General features: G+C 53.8%; 1 protein-coding gene across 2 annotated transcripts; it reads left to right on the top strand.

Moving 5' to 3' along the window:
• The first annotated feature begins 45 nt into the window (after positions 1-45).
• On the top strand, positions 46-21,999 carry LOC144933673 (protein salvador homolog 1-like). 2 transcript variants are annotated; one of them, XM_078858732.1, is made up of 5 exons: positions 46-1,013; positions 5,017-5,295; positions 9,555-9,804; positions 10,245-10,436; positions 17,093-21,999. In XM_078858732.1, the coding sequence occupies exons 1-5, from the start codon at positions 905-907 to the stop codon at positions 17,319-17,321; spliced, it is 1,059 nt and encodes a 352-aa protein (XP_078714858.1). In that variant the 5' UTR covers positions 46-904; the 3' UTR covers positions 17,322-21,999. The 2 variants fall into 2 exon arrangements, with proteins under 2 accessions (XP_078714858.1, XP_078714859.1); XM_078858733.1 differs by lacking the exon at positions 46-1,013 and adding an exon at positions 3,116-3,496.
• Positions 22,000-22,581: the final 582 nt, after the last annotated feature.

Here is a 22,581-nt window from a genome sequence, read left to right as displayed (position 1 = left end):
AGTAGGGGTGGGGGAGGAGGGAGGAGGAATCCAACTGGAGGAGTTGGCGGCGTTGGGAGCGAGGCGCGGCTGCGCGTGGACCTGACAGCCCGCCGAGTTCGGGACACCCCAGACGAGGAGATGTGAACGAGAGGAGGGGGGCGAGGAGAGGGCGATGGAGGCGATAAACGAGACGCCGGGGGTGAAGCGGTTGTTTTGGTTTAATTCATGGGGCTTATAACGGGGACTTGGGAGGAGCGCGGTCACTACGCAGTCTTTGAGTCAGAGGCGTCATTGAGCCCTTGTTTACCAGCAGCAGCCGCCGCCGCCTGCTCTCCGAGTGTTCGCCAGCTCCACCAGGAGGGGTCACCACAACAACCATCATCAGCACCGACTACACACGCCGGACTCCGACCCTCCCTCGAGCCAGCTCGGACATCCAGCCCTGGACCGGGCAGCAGCTCCGGACAACACCACAACACCACCACACCACAACACCACCACCATCACAACAACACCACAACACCACCACACCCAAACCCGGACTGCGACACGGGCAGCAGCCCATTCTTGCGGCTCGTGCCTCAGCGCCTGGCGATTCTGCACAGTCCACTACCTCCGGTTCCCGGACCTGGGGACCGAACTCACCGCCGGGACCATGACCCAGCCACCTGCTTAGACCATCATCAGGTCAGGACATAGACCTGCCCAACATTCCCTCCATCACTCCAGAGGACATTAACCTAGCCACCCCCATTACTCCTGAACCCCCCACCCCCAACACATCCATCAGTTCCTCCAAGAGTCCGGGAACCCACGTTCTCCACCATACGTCGGGAAACCGAACCCAGTCTTCGTGCCAGCGTCGCCAGCCCGAGTCTCGGCCACCTGCCCTCCGACTGCCCCGGGGTCGCGTGGCGGCCCCATGCTGTCCCGCAGCGCGGCGCGCTGCGCTCACGACGCGATCTGCCCGCCGAGCGAGGTGGTGAGGGGCCGCTACGTGAAGCGAGGGGAGCCCGGCCCCATCCCGAGCGGTGAGTCCCGGGGACGAGATGCAGACGTGGGCTCAGCATAGGGGCAGACCGGAGACAGAAAGAGGCGGTGGGGAATAAAGCGGAGAAGAACGGGAACGGAGCGAGGGTGGGATATGGTGGCGCAGGACTGCCGACGACTGGGATGGGAGGGAGGATGACACAATGGCAGGTGACACAATAATGAGCTAGAGTTGATGCTGTGGCTAGAGACGAATGTGAGGGAGGGTAGGACAGGCGGATTAAGAAGACAAGAGGAGGCATTAAGGGAGAGAAGATAAGAACTGGACATGCGAGAGCAGGATAGGGCAGGGGGGGGGGAAACGCAATGGGACAGAGGCTGGAATCGATTGGGGAGCAGACAAGGAGGGTCAGAACGAGGCACGGGGAGGCGTGATGGAACAGCGCAGCGAGAATGGGAAGGAAGACAGCAAAACAAAGGGAGAGATACGAGGACACACGACGGGACAGAGGAGGGCAGGAAGGGGGACGAAATGGGAGCACCCGGGGTAGAGGGGGGCCGGGAGGCGGGACAGCTGTGTTTACAGGGGTGGCTTTCCGATTGGGGTCAACTGCCTGCAATTCGAGTACATAATGATCCAGATTATTCTGTTGTTTGATTGTGTCGTTCTTACATAATTTGTAGTTAAACCTTCAGCAGTGTAACTGGAGCATTCATTATACGACATGAGACAGACCGATGCGAAGTCACACACACTTGGGAAACAGGCGTCTCGTCCCAGCTTGTCTGGGGCGAGACATTCCTCCTCCCACGTCCACGACGTGTTGACGCGATCTGAGTCATCAAAGCAGGTTTCATTCATTCCGGGAGCTCCACGCGTGGCTATTCTTTCAGTTACATTCGTTAAAGTTTGGGACTTTTATATGCGCGGAATCTGGCCCACCCACGTAAGAAATGATTGTAATATTACGACTCGACCACGTGATTTCTCGGCGCATTCTCTTCAGCCGCATCGCAGGGAGTGGACTTGTTGTTGTTTTAGAATTTATAAAAAAGCAATTTACACGCATGCGATGGAAGGGGGGAGACTGCATCAGAAGATTAGGTGCAAAGACATTGCATTCGTAAAGAGAAACCATCCCTCATTGAGTGTCCCACGAATGCAACTACAGGACCAATACCTTTTATGTTGAAATATCTCACCGGGAATATCCCTTAGGATGGAACAACTCGTCTGCAAGGGTGTCTAGGGTGTGAATTGCCGCATACACAGCAAACACCGAATAACGCATGTGTTAGTGTGTCTCTTAACTTATCCATATTTGTTCTTGGGTTTGGCCACGTAAACAAATATTGATCATTGTATTGGCTACGAAAACAACCAACATTGTTTGTCTCGCAACTCAATACAGCGGGCATGTATGAGGACACACTTTGACTAACTTAATAGACTGACCTCTCAGTTACACCGCTGATGAATGAATAACATTATAATATGAATTACAACCCTCAAACATCCTCTGCTGGATAGAGGCATCCCCACGCCATGTTGGTCATTCGACCATTCTTCACACTGGCCACTGGTGCGCTGGTCAATGCGGGAAGCATAGATGTTGGAGCATAGTACAGTACAACAGTGTATTTTGTTGCGCTGCCACCTGCTCACAGCAGCAGCAGACAGCCGCCGTTTAGTGCGTGGTGGTCACTCAACGTCCAAGCGCTATGCGGGCTCCATTCTGCTCGGCTCCTGAGATTGAGTGAAATGGAGTGCATTGACGTTGATTTGATCATTGACAGGTTAAATGAAGGGAATGAGTGAAGAGTATTCAATTATGAATGTCTCCTCTCACCATTGGTGCAGACTTAAATATAGAAAGCCGCTTAAGTACGTAATACATTTTAATTAAACATAAGGAAATTCTAAAAAGTGTTAATTTAACAGGTATTGTGGTGTTACAGCAGAGCCCATTTGTTATTGTATCGACAACAAAAAACAGCTATCATTATTCGCCTTGAAAATCCATTGCAGACAGAATTTGCGAGACTTTACAAGATGGGTTTATCGGCGGCTTCCTCTTTCCAGGCTTTCTAAACTCTCTGAAGGCTCAGAGCCCCGCGTCGCTCAACAAGGAGGAGGGCCGGGCCCGGGGTGGTGGGGAGTTTAACAGGGGCAGGGCTCCCCCCCCTCGCGTGACACCACTCACGCGGCGCGATTGTGTCGCTGGGCTTGCTGCTTCACCCAGGAGGGAGTCAATAGTCATTGTGTGCGAGGCAGGAAAGTGACCGCCCCATTGCTCTACGACCCGTCACGCGAGCCGCTGCCAGAGTTCTAGTGCGCCCCAATGGAGGTGACAGCTCAGAAGGTGTGACAGGGACGGCTTCTTCTGCCTTCTCACGGCAAAGTTTCGCAAAACTGCGGGAAAAGTAGGGGGACCCCCCCCCCCCCCAGCGGTTTTGGTCCGCGGTGCCACTCAGTTCTCCAGCAGGACGCGCGCAGCGATTGCAGCCACCGCTATGCCGACAGGTAAACGGGTCGTCGTGGTCATACCGAAATAGCCCGCGACACGGCGAGCGATGTTAAATAACGGTGGCGTCGTCGTTGAGGCCGTGGTGCGCTTCGTACGGCTGCTGATGTCGAAGTCAAGCAACAATTGTGATTTTACTTTGAAGTGGTTGATGGGCCACATGAGCAGCGGTGTGCTAAAAATCCTTCGTGTTCGTGAGTCGGGCATTGAGTCGCTGTATGTTCCATAGTCGGTGCTGGGTGATCAATGTCGCACACCGGAGAGTTTTTAATTGATGTGCAGTTTGTGTTGCATTGATCAACGGAATGAATGTGTCATTTTGAACTACTGGTATGACGAATACTATAGCATTAAGTAGTTAGCGTTCATTCATTATATGCAGACATAATTAATGACAGGATCATATCTGTCTAAATATGTTTTTTAAAGTGTCCTTATACAGAACTCCTCTTATCCGCGAACGTATTACCCATAATCCCTATTATCCGCGATATATTCGTCCTGTTATCCACCGTCATCTGCAAAGTTAATTGCAGAACGGCGTCCAATTATCAGCAAAAATAATTATCCACAAAGTGGAGTGAATTCGCGGATCGCCCCGCGAATACGAGCCGTGATGTTGGTCCCCCGCGTCGCTGTGGACAAGAGGGGTGAGTTCTCCTGCACATGGTAGCTGTTTTGAAATGCACTTCGTTTACACGGGACATTGGCAGTGTTCAGAGCACAGGATTTCACGAAGCCTGCACAGGTTCCGCAGATTGTCAGCAGCCGTCCCAACGCACCCATACGCAACACCATCATTGTGCTGAATACGACATTGTGTAGGATGATGCCAGAGTTTAATAAGCTGTGCTGACAGATGTACTCCTGTAATGTATTGTATTACGATCAGCATTATATGTGTTAATTGAAGTGCCAAAAATACATTTCGGAAAATGGTAAAAAAATATTTTGGCTACTGCTCTCCTTCGGAATTAGCAAGCAATGCCGGTTATTTATTTCTGAGTTAAAGTACGCGACAGCTATGGATGTTCAGCATCAACTTACCGTAACATTGTGAATTAATGTCAAAACGTATAGACTGCCCCTATAAAAATATAGCCACGAGTCCTGTGGCTTCTGGTTCTTGGAATCAGCAGTTTCCATCCAACACCAGTGTGATCTGAAAGTCACGAACAGCAAATCCATTCATTATTTAAGAACAGACATGGGCCGAAAAGTTAGTTTACAGAGATAGAAGAAGCACGTTATTATTTTCGTGGTAAACTAATATTTGTCGACCTAAATGAATAAGCTATTTTTACCAGAGTCATAGCTACATTTGCATAATTGCTGAACAATTACTACAATGGCCAGCATGACTGCAGCAGAATTCCCAGCGGACGCTCACAATGCACACATGCTGAGCCGTGTAGGCAGGGAGGGCCCGGGTAATCCGGGCCGAAAGTGCTGCGAGACGTCACTTGGCTCGCCTGACGGTCGCTGATGGGACACGCGCGCGTGTGTGGCCGCCCGCCAGGCCTCATGGCTCCACTGGGTCACGGGAGGCCGTCGTCGTCACCGCGTCTCGGCCGCGCCGACGCCGGGAGCGACGCCCGGAGCCGGAGCCTTGGGAATGGAGCGCTGCCCGTGGGCCCTCGAGGAAGTGTTCCGCTGGCTAACGGCGCGGTGGCCACGGCGCACGGGCCCAGCCAGGGGAGGAGAGGCGCGCTGGCACCGAGGGAGAGGCGGCAGCAGCAGCAGCAGCAGCAGCGCCTGCCGGGGCCTCCCCACAACCAGGGCTTGCTGCATGGCTCCCGTGAGTACCAGGCACCACGAGTCAGGATATTTCTTAATCTTGGCCAGGTGGCCACACGATGGCAGGGCAGTAGATGGGTTGGTGACCCGTGGCGCTGCGGACCTCTGAGCGGTATCCCCTCATATGGGCTGTCCATTATCTGTGTGAACGGAGCCACAGCCAGAAATCAAACTGAGTTTGCAAAAATAGTAGCACAGTGAGCTAACTACTGCAGCACTACTCCTCCACCATACACTTAAGTGTACATGCAATTAACTTATTTAAAAAAAAGTCACATACCTTTAAAATAAAAGTCTATTTTGCATTATTATAAATGCATTTATTCGTATCGAGCAAAGCAATCCATAAATATCGTAAAGCTGCTGGACTCGTGCCAAGCGGTCACGTTTTACAGGTTTGTTTTACATTCACAACGTTTCCTTTGTTGCCTTTGGATTTCTCACGAAACTCCGTCTAACTTTTGACGTAACATTTTGTCAGTCGTCTGCGATATATGCTTCGCGTCACGTGCCGCGTGGCTTGGCAGGCGCGCTGTATTGTTCGTGTCGTGGCGCGTTACGCTCCGGCGAGAACGTTCCCCGATACGATCCAGCAAATGTGCGCGTTAACACCTTGCTTCCTCAAATTGTGGTGCCGATTTCCTCTTCATTGTTACTCTCGTTTCATTTTGAAATGGTACAACCACATTCCAGTTAAGCCTGGGAAAATAAACTTTTACAAAGCAACGCGTCCCCATGCTCCTATCCATTCGAGGTGCTGGCCCAGTGGTGCAATGTACACATTGTGATGGCAGGGCCATTCGTCCCATAATGACAACAAGTTGACTGTTCTTCCACACGCAGTCTTCTCTCGTTACCGATAACATTACGGGACCAAATTCCAGGACCGTGGAGAAACAAAACCAGAATCCTGACCTTACACTGTTGACAAAACAGAAAGTTGTGTTTGACGAATACCCCAGCCGACAGAGCGTTCGCCCTGGCACCGTGTTCACCGTGGTCCTAGAGCACAGAGCGCTGTTCGGCAGGAGCTGGAAATAGTTGGAGGTTTTGAGCGAGCGGAGTCGTGCACATGGAAACGCGGCCCGGTCGACAGCCCCGTGGCCCCTTCACCCCCGCTTCTCATTAGCCCCTCCCTCTTAGCACCCCCTTCAACCCCACCGGGGTACGGCCACGTCCGTCCACCGCGTCTACATCAACACAAAAACAAGGTCATCGTCAGGCCATGCCAATGTCACTCTTTTTTTTCTCTCCATCGTCATCATTATGATGTAAGTCCCAAGGCCGACGGCTACTCGCCGTGTGATCATTGCGCATTGTGCGTTCGCCGTGGCGACGACGTTCCCAATCCTGCGCGGTGAGAACAACCGGCTGGCTGGAGCCGCACGAGCGGCCGGGTTCGCGGCGGGGCTCTTGACTGAAGACAATCGGGGGAGGGGGGCACCGCGTGGCGTCAGCGCTGCACCTCGACTGGAAAGAATGCAAACTGCGATCGGCTCTAGGAATCTGGGGACCGGTGGGGTAACTCCCACTTTCATCGTTTCAAAGAGAGAGAGATGGCGTACCTCCAAAACAGCTCCACCGGTGGACATTGTAATATTGACAAAGGCTGGGAATGCCTCGAGAGTTATACATCCGTGGAAGTGTGCGGCGCAAATGTCCTCGCCGTGTCGAGCCAACGCAACGACATCGCGTGGCTGCCCGCATCCGTCTGCGCGTCCGTGTCTTTGTCGCGTCCCTTTGCTGTAGCTTCACCCAACGTTCATCGTCCGCTCAAGAATTCGCTCCCTTAGACTCGCGTCCAACTTGCCCGCGGCACGCGTGGCGGCTGCAAATGGCAGCAGCCCGCGTGGGCACGGCCCTGTGGACACCGTACGCGAAGTCGTTGACCGCGCCGCTGCAATTGTCGTGGACACCACGCCCATCTCCGGCCCCAACCCGCCTCAGGCAGGCCGGGCAGGGCCGCCGATGGGCCGGGCGGATGGGCTGGGTCCGATCGTTCGGGCGTGCTGGCCGCAGCACGCTGCTTTAATATAAACGGCGGCTGCAAGCGATTAAATCGTTGCTTAATCGCTGGAGCAGCTGGGCAAGCGGTTGAGTCACGGTCCCGCAGTGCTGCGAAGCTCCCTGCCCCGGACAGGGGGCTGGGTGGGGGGGTAGACCCCAGGATTTACTGGAGGCCCCGCGGCAGCGCCAGGTAGAAGTTGTCCACAGCGAGCCTCTCAAACAACCTTCACCAAGTACACTTTTGTTGTCGCGTTATGCAAATATTATCGTTGCCCCACCTACCAAGGGATTAACAACGCATTATTAACATCGTGTGTTTTTTACGCTTTTCATGCAGATTTACGCGATTCATGCAGATTGTATGAAGATAATATGCTAATGTTCCATTTAGGCTATTGAGGACAAAATGGTACAAATTAGACAAACAAAAATAAGAGAAAGCACAATGAGATGGTCAAACCTCTGAGGGTTCAGATTTTACAATCAGTGATATACTCTAATTGTATAACACAGCACTTTGTAACTAAAATAACTGCAGAAATAATAACTGCTGCTGATGATGATGGTATTGCTGCTTCTCTATAATTTCCCAGATCTCCCTTGTAATAATATTGGGATATCATTTGTTGTTGTAGCGTGTGATAAAAAACAATGTCATTTGCACGTGTCAAATTTGTAAACGTTATAAACTCTGATCTCTTTGCAGCCGAGGCATCATATGAAAATGGCTTCCATTCTTATAATCATGGGATGACAGATCACTTTGAATACGCATTTGTATTTTAAATTTAACAAATGGGCATTGCCTGACAATGCCCATTTGAATTTCGCACTTCTTTGTGGCGTTCAAAACCACATTGTGGTTCACCAGGGGGGCCGGGCGGCAGAGGGGTGGTGGCAAGAGGTGGCTGAGTGGCCCGTGCCGGGGAGAGGTAACTGAGGCTCTCGCGAGAGCCAGGGGAGAGGTAACTCAAGACACTTGGCACAATCCGTAGCGCAGGAAAGGGCTCCTGCTACCTGCTGCGACGTCGATCGGGCACAAGCCTGTTTAAAGTTTAAAGTCTCCCCGCCGCGTTGCGTCTCGTTAACACAATTATCCCACGAAGCATATGTAACGGCTCGCAGCTTTGTGGGTCATTTTAGCGGTCAAGTGGCCACGGGTGAAACGTTCGAGCACAATCCTCCTCGTGGCGGAGATTCTGGACTTACGTGACATCGAAATCTGAGCGCGTCGTCAGACGCTGTATGGAAGTGTGACATCTGCCATTTGTATGAACACAGTGCGTGTGAGCAAAGGTAAAACCCAAGCACTGCCCCCTCCCCCCCACGCCCGCGTGAACTCGAGAGCTGAACTCGAGGTGTGATTGTGCGCCAACGGCGAGCGCAGTTGGCGCACGAAGCCAGCGCCACCCAAAGGCTACAGCCGTCGAGATTTAGCATCTGCCAAATTTGCTTCATTTTCCTTGGCAGCGTTAAGCTCATAACACCAGCTTCAGAAACAATTCCAAGCTCCTTTCGTGATTTTATAAAAACCACTTCACAACGACCGCTACTGGAGCCTGCAGCGAGCATGATTCAATAACAAACGTCAGTGGCGGCCTTGGGCGACTTTCTCAATGATCGTTCCCTTTGATATATCCAGCAGAGCCTCGGCGAGTCTCTCTTTGTTTCCATTAGGGTGCTGCCCTGGGATGTTTGGCCAATTCTATTCAGGAGTATGTGGCAGGTGTAATCAAACCAGAGTACCTGGAGAAAATCACACAAAGCCCGCACACAGGTTAAAGGGTCCGTTGTTGTTCCACATCTCCTCGCCACCCCACAGCCCAAGTCGACAACACTCAGAATTCACAGGCAGTCTCCCATACGCTTCCTCACGAGGCTGTTGGCACGCTTAGCTCCTGACGAGACTGGGCACATTCAGGGTGTACAGTATTCGTCATAGGTCTATTGGTTATAGTTGATGAGTTGCTGGTGGTGGGATAAAGTGTGAGTACTCAAGAACTGTGGGATTTGTAAGCTGCCTCTTTGAACCTGAGAATAATTGCCCTTGGCAGCGAGGGTCCTCTGCCTGCAGTGCGACGAACACAACGTGCAGCGACGATTACCTTTTGACGTTTACGAAGCGGACAACCAGTGACGCGGTCGTTCCGCAAAAAATCCGAGCTCCGTGCGCCCTGCTCCATCCTGCCCCACCCTGCCCCCTGCCCCACCCTGCCCCCTTCCCCACCCTGCCCTGGCGGGTGCCGCGCGCAGCGCCGAGCGGAGAGGACCGTCGGCCCATGGCGGAGGAGCCGCCGCTGCCCATCGGCTGGTCGGCGGAGCGCACGGCGCACGGGCGCCGCTTCTACATCGACCACAACACGGGCACGACGCACTGGAGCCACCCACGCGAGCGCCACGGCCTGCCCCCCGGCTGGGAGCGCGTGCAGTCGCCCGAGTGCGGCACCTACTACCTGGACCACGCCAACCGCCGCGCACAGTACCGCCACCCGCGGGCGCCCAGGTGAGCTTGCGTGCGGACCTACACAAGTGAACCCATGATCCAGTGATAGGCGTGTTAATGGGCACATTCATGGCTGCCCCATAATGTTTGGGTACGAAGCGGTGGACAGGGTTGGAATTAGGGGTTAGGGTTGGGGCACTATTCGTGTCAGCTCGTCAGCGTTGCCCAGGTGATCTCTTCTGTAGCTTCACCCACGTGACCACACCCAGGTGAGCTAATCGTGTGAGGTCTTGCGCGGCTCTGCCCAAGTGAGTCTGTGCGTGGGCCCGCCCAGGTGAGCTTGCCCAGGTGAGCTTGCCCAGGTGAGTCCATCCACGGTGCAGTGGCTCTCACTGAACACCACGTGACTTAGCACAACAAAACGCCCCCCACTGTGGCCTCGGCGTCTGTCCACGTCGGTGACCGCGTGCGCCCCCCCACCCACCCCTGCCCCCCCACAGTGAGCCCCACTACGAGGAGCCCCCGCCGGCGCCCCCGCTCTCGTCTCCGCCCCCCGCGACCTCCGGCCCCGGCGCGACGTCGCGCGGGGCGCGCCCCGCCGAGCGGCGTGCCGCCGCGCTCGTCCCCGCCAACCCGTACCGCGAGGCCAGCGTGCCCGAGTGGCTGCGCGCGTACGCACGCGCCCCCAGCAAGTACGAGCTGAGCCACACGCAGCGCATTGCACGGCACTCGTTGCACTACACCACACTGCATTGCACTACACCACAGTGCACTACACCACAGTGCACTACACCACAATGCACTACACCACAATGCACTACATCACGCTGCATTGCACTACACCACAGTGCACTACACCACACTGCACTACACCACAATGCACTACACCACAATGCACTACATCACGCTGCATTGCACTACACCACAGTGCACTACACCACAGTGCACTACACCACAATGCACTACATCACGCTGCATTGCACTACACCACAGTGCACTACACCACAGTGCACTACACCACAGTGCACTACACCACAATGCACTACACCACACTGCACTACACCACACTGCACTACACCACAATGCACTACACCACAATGCACTACATCACGCTGCATTGCACTACACCACAGTGCACTACACCACAGTGCACTACACCACAGTGCACTACACCACAGTGCACTACATCACGCTGCATTGCACTACACCACAGTGCATTGCTATACAACATTGTGCTGGTTGCACTACATTATACCACATTGCAGTTCATTGCACCGCGTCAAATTATACACCAACATAACGCACCGCACCGCACGAGGCACCCCACACGGTCCCCAAAACAACACCATCATCATCACCATCATCACCATCGCCACCATCATCACCATCATCACCATCGCCACCATCGCCACCATCATCACCATCGCCACCATCATCACCATCATCACCATCGCCACCATCATCACCATCGCCACCATCATCACCATCGTCACCATCGTCACTGTGTGGTGCGCGCATCACCTCGCTCTCACGGCATGCAGTACGTGACGAACCAGCGATTGTATTTTCTAGATTGAAAACTCATTTCTTCAGAACTATTTTTTTCTGTTTAGTTTGTTCTTCTTCCCCCGCATCTCCGGTTAGCACGGTTGGCTACGTACGGTGCGAAGGAAGTTCAACACACGCACATACATAACACTGTGTAACAAAACAAAAATGTGTTCCTGGGTAGTGTTATTTCCTAATTGCTTATGCCTCAAAAGTACAGAAAATGGTTATTATTCTCCACAAACTTTGCTTTTGTGACCAGGACAGTGATATTTCGAAATGTACCTATTTTCAATGAGAAAACGTCGTGCATTTGTGTCATTCCTTCACATAAAGTCCTGGTCACAAAAGCAAAGTTTGTGGGGAATATTAGCCATTTTCTGTACTGTTTAGGCATAAGCAATAAAAAAATAACACTTACTACCCAGAGACAAAAATCGTGTTACATAGTGAATTATCAGGTCCCACGTTACTACAGGCGCTGCATGGAGCTGCATGTAAATCGGCCACTGTGGAGCGGGGGGCCCGCGCGCACATTGACGAGGCTGTAATTTGCGCCGTGCCATCAGCGGACAAAACTTCCGCCTCCTTTATTCGAGGTGAATAAATCAGAGACGTGGGCCGGGCCGGGCCGCTTCACACGGCAGGCCCCCTCCGCAGACCGAGCGCAATCCCGCGGGGTGGGGGGGGCCGGGGGGGGGGGCGGGGGGGGGGGGCCCGTGGGGGGGGCGAGGGGGGGGGGGCCGTGGGGAGCCGTGGGGGGCTTCTCCCTGGCAAAGCCGCAGGGCCCCGCCCCGCGCTGTCCAGCGTCAGCGTCCAGGCCGAGTCGTCTCAGACGGCGGCTGTCGTCGGTGCCCTCGGGACGCCGTCCCCTCTGGCAGAGCCTGAGGCCGTGACGCGGCAGCGCTTGCGTGGCGAGGCAGTCTCTGCAAACGCTACAATTCCATGTAGCGGTTATCTGCAAGAGTAATAATCTTAGACCATCGTCATTGGTCATGAGCAATCCTCTGCCAGATAAAGGCCTCCCCATGCCATCACCATATCTCCTTCTGCCTCCTCGATGTGAGAGTGTATCCGGCACCTGCACGCAAGCGGATTTCCTCGCTCCATCTCCACGGTGGAGAACCTCTCGGTCACGTTCCCTTGCTTATCCGATCCTAAACGAACTAAAAGGTTACTGCCGGAAAGGTAGCATCATTGGGAAAACGGAAAAGCAAGGAAATGATGTCACTGTGGTACCAAAGATTAAGGTCGCAAACAGCTTCCTGTTGGGTGTTGTGGAGATGGGAGGGTGGAGCTGTGAGTGGGATTAAACCCTGACGTCTCACGAGCAAGGTCCAGAAATAACTATAGTGGGTAATGGGCTGAGACACCACGTGCTTTCCGTGGCATCCGTGTTGCCAGATCAGAAACAAATAAACATCGACACTAATGGGAACAAAAACATTATCAATTCCCATAAACATCCTCTCATTTTTACAAACTGCAAAAGGAGCAGCTCTTGAAATTGGAAACTTTTCTTTTCAAATTCTTCTGTTAACCGCGTGGCTGTGAACGGTTGAGTAGAACATGGCCTCACTTCAAACCCTGAAGAACGTCTTGGATGAAATCCGTGTAAGAACAACGCTTTTGTTGAGGCTCTACTCTCGTTCCGAACGGGGACTCCGCAAACTCCGACTAATCCTGCCTTGACCTCATCTGTAAAAAAAAATCTTAAAAGAGGTGGCCGGGTGGCTCAGAGCTCAGCACTGAGCTAGCGTCACAGAGACCCGGGGTGTGCATCCAGGTTTCAGCGTCCATGGTAACATTAGGCTCTCAAATTGTCGTCGATTTATGATCTCAGCCTGGTCACCAGCGATGGCACAAACACACTCCTAGAGTATCGAATTCCGTATTTTACTTAAATTGGTCAACTTTAATGTCTGATAACTATAATATCTTGACCTGAGCATCTGCATAGCAGGGCGTGAACATCTCAAAAGTAGTTCTGCGATATCGCCTTCAGCAGGCCATTCTCAAAGATGTGGAGATGCACTGCTCTGCGAGAATTCCAAATGGATACTCTTCAAATCATACTTCGTTGAGAGTACCATGTTTTAAGTAAATACTTAACTTAAACATTTGATTGTACTTAACGTGAACAAAAACACCGTGTGGACGCAGAGCCAACCCCCCCCCCCCCCGCCGTGTTCCGTAGCATCGTTTGCTGGAAGGCGAGCGGGTTTGTGGTTTCTCTCCACGCCAAGGCGTGGGTGTTCCCGAACGTCGCTAAAGCAAACCGCGCGAGGCGTGGGACAATCGACCCCTTTGAGCGCGGGGCAAAGAGGAGTCGCGGGGCCACCAGGAGGAAGCCGGCCGCAGCGAGTCGCCTTCGGCTGCCCCCTTTTAGATCAGCGCCCAGAGTCGCGCGTCCTACGCTCGCCCGGCATCGCCGATCGCGCCGAGCGTGGAACCGCCGGCCACTGGCGCGTACGAGGCACGTGGAGACGGGGAATAATTATCCTCCAGCCTTGTGGCCCTCGATCGTGCCCAGTGCCCGTCTGATCTTGACAACCAAAAAGCGCTTAGCCTGGTTAGTGCCTGGCGACTGTCTGGGGATACGAGGGTGTCAGAGGCTTGGGCAGTGAGGTGCCGAGGAGATGGCGGCACAGAGATGGCTTCTTGATTCGTTTTTGCGGAGATCTGAGTGTCGCCTCCCCGCACGCACGGGTGTTTTCCGTGACCACCGGTTTTCTCCCAAATGCTCTGCTTATTAATGGAGTTGGCCGAACGTCGCAATTTAGGACCATCCTGGTAAGGTCTCGAGACTCATTGAGGTTTTCCGGCATAAGTACATGGCATTATTATCATTAGTGTTATAGATGATCTACTTAGCAATAGATGTATGGGATACAGCGCGCGTGTGTACGAGTGCTGGGCCATGGGCAGTATACGTACTACAAGTGCTGAAGTGAACCACAGTGGCACCATGCTCAAACGAGCATTTTGGCAGGGCCCAATCTGTCCACGGAACAGCCACCGTTGCTATAACTGAACAACGAATGTGTGTGCGTGGAGCGGTGGCATCGTGCTGCTTAGCCCACTGCGCTATGAACCCAGCGACCTGAATTAAATTTCTGGCCATGGCAAACATCAGTGACGAATGTCTGAACTGGTTACGAACCTGTCAGAGGTTAATGCAGCCTTAAGTGAGTTCTTGCTGTGGTGTATAACCTCAGCACCTGGGAGACCACGGCGATGGACGCACCACCCCCCTCATGCGCCATTTCAATAAGTGCTCACTCAGCACTTGCCCCAACAGTCGTTGTAAGGCTACCTGTGGGACCTTGGTCTTTGTCTGGTTCCCACGCTCCTCCCAAGCTTCTCTCCCTGAAAGCCACCCACTGGTTGACATTTGCTTGTTTTAAACGACGCTCGTGAAAGACTGCCAGCCCACTACGCAAACCTCCACCGGGGAAGGGTTCACGTGGTTTGAAATCTGTGCCAATCTCTGGATCGTGACGAATTCCACAAATAAGCATTCGTTTCATCACCCTGAATTGGATGGAAGAGACGTTGGCCAAGTTGAGTTAGGGGGCGCGTGAAGCAACAGATTGAGGGGGGGGGCGTGGAAGCTGCTCTCGTAAAACGCTCGCGAACTCTCGCACGGCGCAGCGGAGCCCCGCGCGATCGGGACACGCGGCGAGGCCTCGCGGATGACCCCCCCCCACCCCGTCGTGAGCACGCCAAGAATGTCCCCGCTTGGCGACCTTTAGCACCTCTCTCCATTGTCCTTTCCTTCCTCGCCAAATATTGACCTACTTATTATTATTCCTTGCAAGGTACAGGCAGCACAGAGGAACTCGCCTTAAACACACACACACAGACAACACCCCCTGGGTGGGCGTACCGACTCTTGGTGCAAGTTCTGTTTGCGAGCGCCTATTAAGGCGGGAATGGTAGTGAAGGGGGTGGTGCGAGCGCGCGCTGTGGCCGTCACGGCGCCAGAAGTGAGGTCAATTCCTGGCCACGGATAACTCGTGGACGCAGTGGAGTGATTTGGAGAGGTATTCGTCCTCATTGGATCACAAAGGAACCGTCATTCTTTAAATAAAACGATAGAGGGCTGGGTTCACGTGTTGCTCAGTGTTCCTGTTCACCCAGTGGGCTGCTGCTACGCTGAGCCGTGCCATCTGGGAAAGTTCTCAAAGCGCGGCGGTGGCGTTTGGAGCGCACGCCACGGTCCCTCTGCAAACCTCCCACGAGGGCTTTATCGAGAGTGGAGGGGGGGTAGGGAGATAGGGAGAGGTTCCGTAAGCGGGGAAGCAAACGCAGGGCAGCGATTAGGCGGCACAATGGAGCGATGTCCGGTGGGAAAGCAAGCTCGCTCGGCACATTGTCCTCCCGTAGCCGTCAATGGCAGGAAGCGCGTGGGCTCGGGTCGCCGGGCCGCGCAGCTCGAGTTGAACTCCCGACGCCACGGGGTTCTCGGTCGCTGGACGCCGGCCAGCCCCGCTGGCCGCACCCAGACCCACCCGTTCACCCTCCCACCGCCTTCTCCGCTCCTCCAGCCACGGCCTCAACCCGAGCACAACGCGGCAGTGACCCCGCTCCTTGGCTATGCCCATACGGATTAGGAATCTCCGAATCGTACCCCAGATGGCCAACTCTGTGAACAGACGTGATGCCATTTCGGCGGAGTAAAAAAATAACAACAAAAAACCGTGAATCTCGCTCGCCGACGTGCGTCCCCAACGCTGCGCTCCGTCCAGCGACGGGCGTCGATTTGCCGTTGTTTCGCTTGAAGGTTGTTGTTGGCGACCGTCACGTGGCAAAGAACCTCCTCGTTGGGCTTCAGGATTATAGGATGCCTGGGATTTACAGTTTAACGAGCCGAACGTAAAAACAAGCCGTGCAAAAGACAAGTGAGAGAAAGCCACGGGACTGCGCTGTGGTGTTGGCGGCAGCACGTGACAGTAGAAGAGCGCCCAGCTGCGCGTGCTCAGACACCGACTGCTGTTTTACCACTGCTCATCAATCGCTCGAGTTTTCCTGGTTCGGTCCGCTGAAGTTCAAGAGTGGGATCTGTCCGTATGCACAAATGTGTTTCGTTTTACGTGTCAGTCTTTTGGGACCTCCCAACCTTGAAATCACATTGCTGAAAACAAAGGATACACGGAGGATATATGCAGCGGAGAAGGGGGCTTTGTTGTTACGGTGCCTCGGACGTAACGTGGGGAAGACTTGAACGTTTTAGGGGAAGAAGAGGTGGGGTGATATTTGGAAAAACATGGTCATTGGAATGCTGACGATGATGATGTTGAGAATTGAGATTATGCTCACGTGAATGATAATTCACTGTGTAACAAAAAAATATGTTGTTTTTGTTCCTGGGTAGTAAGTGTTATTTCCTAATTGCTTATGCCTCAAAAGTACAGAAAATGGCTATTATTCCCCACAAACTTTGCTTTTGTGACCAGGACAGTGATATTTTGAAATTTACCTATTTTAAATGAGAAAACGTGGTGTGCATTTGTGTCATTCCTTCACGTAAAGTCCTGGTCACAAAAGCAAAGTTTGTGGGGAATAATAGCCATTTTCTATAGTCTATACTTTTGAGGCATATGCAATTAGAAAATAACACTTACTACCCATGAACAAAAATCGTGTAACCCATTATAATGGGTTTACAGTATGCTCGGTAGCCAGATAATTACATTTCCGTGAACAAAATGCGATACAAATCCATGAACACAATGCGATACAAATTAAGACGACGACAATTACCGGGTTAACGCCCCCCCCCCCCGCTCTCCGCCAGGTACGACCACATCCTCAAGTGGGAGCTGTTCCTGCCGGACGACCTGGAGGACTTCCAGGCCATGCTCAAGCTGCTCTTCATGAAGGAGCTGGAGGTGGTGGTGCGGCGCTACGAGCGCTACCGCCAGGCGCTGCTCAACCGCCTGCGCACGCCGGCGATGGCCAGCAAGGGCTGCGGCCCCGCAGGCGCCGGGGCCTGGAAACCGCGGGAGGGCGGCCGTGACCCCTGAAGACGGCGGAACCCCGGGGGGGTGAGGGGGAGCTCGGCGGCGGCGTTGGGGGTTGAGAGGAAAGTTTGCGTCCACTCGACGGACGGACGAGTTCCTGAGGCCCGTGCTTGGCGCGAGAACGCTGCTCCCTCTCTCTCTCTACTTAGAGCCGCGTGTTCCCACGCAAGGATTGGAAAGTGCAGAAGAAGTGCGAGACACAACACGCAAACAACAACAACTATCGGTCACCACGAAGTGGCGTTGACGTCACAACGGCGCTTGTGCCACGCTAGGTGCACACGCGAAGCTGCGCCAGTGCACACACAAGCCAGAGAGCCGCGTGGCTGCTGTTGATCGACGGCAGCAGGAGAATTGGTTGAAGAGGGGAAAAAAACCCGTTACGAACGAGCGACGGCACTTTTGAGTCGCGCGAGGCTTGGGGAGCGCGGCTCTACAGACGACGAACGGCCGTGCCCCGCAGCGAGGCCCCTCGCGAGGCCCGGCCCAGACGGAGCCGTCCCCCACGGGGGCCTCAGCCGTCTGCTGGCTCGGAGCGCACGAGGCTATCGCCGTGAACGAGGCGCGTCACTGCTGTCCACATTTATTTTTTTACATCAGCGAAATGTTCACAAAGTGTCGTTTAATCTCAAAGGAACGTCGGGGTTCTCGGAGCCAGAGGCTGCTCAGACGATGTTCCAATAAAACGTCTGCGTGAACACACATCCCCTTGGCCGGCCGCATCTGCACGCGTATCAGATGGGCAGCACGCTGTTTTTTATTAATGACAGAGCACAGCCGTGGTGAGTCACGCGCGCCATGAGACGGCTCCGCGAGGAGGTCGCTGCTTCTTGCGCAGACGCGTGGAGCGGCTGCGTGGAAAGGCGTCCACGGAAAGGATAGCGCTCTGTTTTGGCTGCGATCCCTGGCCAGTGTCCAGAGAATGATAACAAAAAAGTTATAAAAATACAAAAGGGTTGCTTTTCTCTCCACAAAGGTCGTCCAAGCGTGAAAAAACCCCCCGCGGGCTCTTCTTCTTCCCGCTACTGTCCACACGGGGGACTACTTCAAAGAGGGCGTTCCCGCAGCTGCATTTCGGGAGAGGTGGATCGGACGTCGAATACGGAGCAGGAGGAATGAGCCCTCGAACACGGCGCTGTATTGCCTTTCGGAGCGACGCGGCGCAGAGCGCGGTCGGCCCCGAGAGCTCTCGGTGGCGACGGCGGCATCATCATCATCACTATCGTGACGGAGAGTGGCGGAAATGAAGAAATGACGGTGGCCGCTGCAAAACACGAGGACTGCCGCTCAAAGTGAAACGAGTGTCATTAGCAGCCGGTGGGGTTGGTGATGACTTGACCGTAGGTCGAGTGCATTGTTTGTAATGTCAGTGCTAGGACAGCCCAGGCCTATAGCCAGAGGCATGGAGGGGTTTGGCCAGGCCCCATTAATTGACAATATATTGCATTACATCATTAATTGCCACTCATATTGGTATGTACCGTATGTATGTTGAACTTCTTTCTCACCGTACACAGCCAAAAGCTAAATTTGTATAATATATAAAATATTACCTTTCACTTCATCAACAAAAAATACTGCAGCTTCCGTGTCACAGAGAATGTGGAATGTTCAAACAGAGTAAAGTGGTCCTAGGATTTAATTAATTTTCAGTCAAAAACAAGCAACACAAAAAATCTTTATTCTGTGACAAAAAATGTGAATATGGGCCTAATTCCACTTGGCAGAAAGGGCGCTTGTGGAAGGTCGCCTTTGGCCAATCGAGACGTTTGTCTCAAGCGGCTCCCACCTGGGTGCAACGTCCACGAGTGCATGGAAGTCAAAAGGGCCAAATGTTTGGGGAGAAAATGCCTGCGTCGTGTCCATTGTTTTCAGTAGATTTTGGCATCGTCACCAACATATGAATCAGACCACAAAGTCTTCATCGGGTTTCATCAACCTGCATCCGATGCAACTGGCGATGTCAATTAAACGGACAGCATCGTCTCTTCACGTGGGAACTCGCTGCTGCACCACAGTGATACGGCACCAGATGTCCGACTCTTTGACACGGAAGCAACGTCTGCTTCAAACTCTTCCCCTCGGCTATGAGCAACGTACGGAGCGGCGCTTGGGCAGCGAAGCGGCGCTGCTTTAGCTCGGTGTGGCGCGCGAGCCGAAGGCGTGGTGGCAACACGAAGCGGGCCTGGGCGGTCGACGCGACTGAGCGCGGGGGAGCAGATGGCTCTGCAGCGCAGCCTCGTTCCGTGTGTGTCGTTCACGACTCTCCTCCACTTGGCAGGCGGCTCCGGTGATCGGATTGCAATAAAACGCAGCCCTAACAACTTTGGCAGACGAAGTCCTTCAGGGAGTACTGTAACGGCTCTTGAGCACAAGAGCCGTCACAGGGCGGAGTGAAAATTTTGCGACAAGAATAAATGCCAGCACCTCTCTGGTCTGTAGATTAAATGACGCAGCTATTCGCCCTCGGGATTTATGGTGGTATACACGTCAACTGTCTATCGGTTAATTTCAGAGACGCTTCGCCACGTCGCGTGGGACAGAGCCGGGGTTGCGTTCAGCGGCGGTGCAGCTACCCCTCGTGAGCCACACTCCCAGAAGCCAACTGGGAAAAGAAAATAAACCCAGCCGGCACAAACAAAGCCGTTCCGAGGAAAGACACAGCTTTCCACAGAAGATGATGACAGAGCATCGAGCACAGAGTGTGGAAAGTTCTCTGCACCCCAGGGTGGAAGGGCAGAGGAAACAACTGACAGCTCTCCCACTTTCCTACGTCCGTCCGTCTGTTCCACGTTTCGCCATCCTCACCAAGCCAAAAGCGCCCCTTCACAGAGCACCCAACTACCACCGCATCTCACGACGCAGGGCAGGAGAGCGGGACGCGCGTCACATGACATAAGGGCGCGTAGTGTATAATACTACACGCACATCATGAATGATATGGCTATCCAAGATGTGCACCACGGGGTGGCAACGCGGGCTGCAGCTTGTGATTCACGTTGTTAGAGGAACAGCAGCAAACAGCATCGACGGAGTCCAACCGCTGGCCGGCACGGTCTCCTAAACACCACGACTGCAGCGTTGCTACTTCACACACCCCGCGGCTTGCCGTACACCGTTGGCCTTCGTTGTAGTTCCCCCAGGGCATCGGACTGCCTCGGTAAACGGCTTCAACTCGCGGTTGTGGATGCCGGACCGCGACGTTTCAACACTCCCGAGTCCCGCGCTACGCGGTGGTGCGTGGCCCGGTGACGCCACGCGGTGACCCCACAGGGTGACCCCACGTGGTGACCCCACACTGTGACCCCACGTGGTGACCCCACACTGTGACCCCACACGGTGACCCCACGTGGTGACCTCACACGGTGACCCCACGTGGTGACCCCACATGGTGACCCCACGCGGTGACCCCACGCTGTGACCTCACGCAGTGACCCCACACGATGACACCACGTGGTGACCTCACACGGTGACCTCACGCAGTGACCCCGCGCTGTGACCCCACACGGTGACTCGCGAGCAGCAGAGGTGGCGGCTGCGTGACGCCTCGATCCATCGGCGTGAGCGGGAGACGGCGCGCGTCCCAGCGCAGGAGTCGAACCCGGGCCTGACGTTGAACGGGGCTGTCGACGCGATCGCAAAGGGGGCATGGCACCACCGCAAACATTTTTGAGTTGTCCGTGCAGTATTAACTTGCTTTTTTTTCCTTTCTCAGAAGCACTTTAAATTTAATCCATGTTTTTGCGTGACAAAGTAGACTACAGTCTAGCTACGTGACTTGTTATAAATGTTCGTGTTAAATGTTTGTGTTGAATGCTGCTAAACAGCCGCAACGTTGACAAAAACGAAGCGACTGCGCTCTTAGCTCGGCGTTGCCTTAACCTGTGGAAGCACGGGGGGTGTTGTCCGAGCTCAACGACGCATTTTGTCGAATTGCCGTGCGGGCCGTCTTCACCGTGTCGAGCGCTCGCGCAGAGGTGAACGATTTCGCCAAGCGATATACGACTTAACTCTCGTCTTGTCAGAACGTGCTTCTCACGAGGAGTGGTTTGAAATCGATCCCGCCGGCCAGTCTGTCACTTGGCATCCCATGTACACATTGTGTTACGCATTCCATGCCCGTTTTCCTGGGAGAAATGCAATATACCTATTTAGATTTGTATTTTAACCAAAACATCCCGAATCAAATGTCCCCACGCTCTCTGGAGCAAGGCGTTGTGACCACCACCACCACCACCGTCGGCACTGCTCTCAAGCCGCTGATGGAAACTTCACATTACGATGTCGGGGGCGGCTGTGAGCTTCACAGGCACGGCGCACCAGCGCCGTCTCCCTCCGCACAGCTGTGCACCGTCTGCACGCGCCGGGCACCTCCTGGAGCCCACGGGGCCCGTCTCTGCCCGACTCCTCAAGGAAGCGGTTTCGCTTTCGTTTCCACCGATTTCGGCTCGGCAGAGGCCCTCCTCCAGTTGCTTGCCACGCGGATGGCTTCTAAGGACAATGTTGATAATGATGATGAAGAAAATATTGTGCGACACTTTGTACAGTTTATAGGACTAAGTGCATTCTAATATTCATATATTTTTAAAGACAGTTTTTTGTAATGTATGACAAGCTCTACAAAATAAAATAAAACAATAAATGAATTGAGACGTCTTCGCGTGCTGCCGTCTTAAAGACGCTGTTCGTCTTCTACCCATGGACATTGCACTGGGACCTCTAAAGGATGACCAATCAGGGGCTGGACTTACAGAGGAGACCCGCTCCTTCGAAGCGTGATCCCTGCTGCCTGTATAAACCCTGCTGCCTGTATAACTCTGCTGCCTGTATGAACCCTGCTGCCTGTATAAACCCTGCTGCATGTATACACCATGCTGCCTGTATAGACCCTGCTGCCTGTATAACCCCTGCTGCCTGTATAGACCCTGCTGCCTGTATAGACCCTGCTGCCTGTATAACCCCTGCTGCCTGTATAGACCCTGCTGCCTGTATAGACCCTGCTGCCTGTATAAACCCCTGCTGCCTGTATAGACCCTGCTGCCTGTATAACCCCTGCTGCCTGTATAGACCCTGCTGCTTGTATAAATCATTCGTCCACGACAGTAAAATTGACCAAAACTACCACAGGTGATGGGGGAAGGAAGCGAGCGACTTAACGCCACATCGTGTAACCATACAAACAGCATCCAATTATGGCAATGATAGCGTTGGCGTGTTACTCTGCCGTTTCACCATTGCATTAACTTTATATATCTGCACGTTG

This window comes from Lampetra fluviatilis, chromosome 7, assembly GCF_964198595.1.
Source record: "Lampetra fluviatilis chromosome 7, kcLamFluv1.1, whole genome shotgun sequence".
Taxonomy (NCBI): domain Eukaryota; kingdom Metazoa; phylum Chordata; class Hyperoartia; order Petromyzontiformes; family Petromyzontidae; genus Lampetra; species Lampetra fluviatilis.
This window is presented reverse-complemented; position numbering and strand designations above follow the sequence as displayed.

Excerpts from the sequence above, each read along its gene's own strand:
- LOC144933673 (XM_078858732.1), top strand. The coding sequence starts at position 905 with ATGCTGTCCCGCAGCGCGGCGCGCTGCGCTCACGACGCGATCTGCCCG. Across the intron at positions 1,014-5,016 it reads GCCCGGCCCCATCCCGAGCG|GCCTCATGGCTCCACTGGGT; the intron begins GTGAGTCCCGGG and ends GCCGCCCGCCAG. Across the intron at positions 9,805-10,244 it reads CGCCACCCGCGGGCGCCCAG|TGAGCCCCACTACGAGGAGC; the intron begins GTGAGCTTGCGT and ends GCCCCCCCACAG.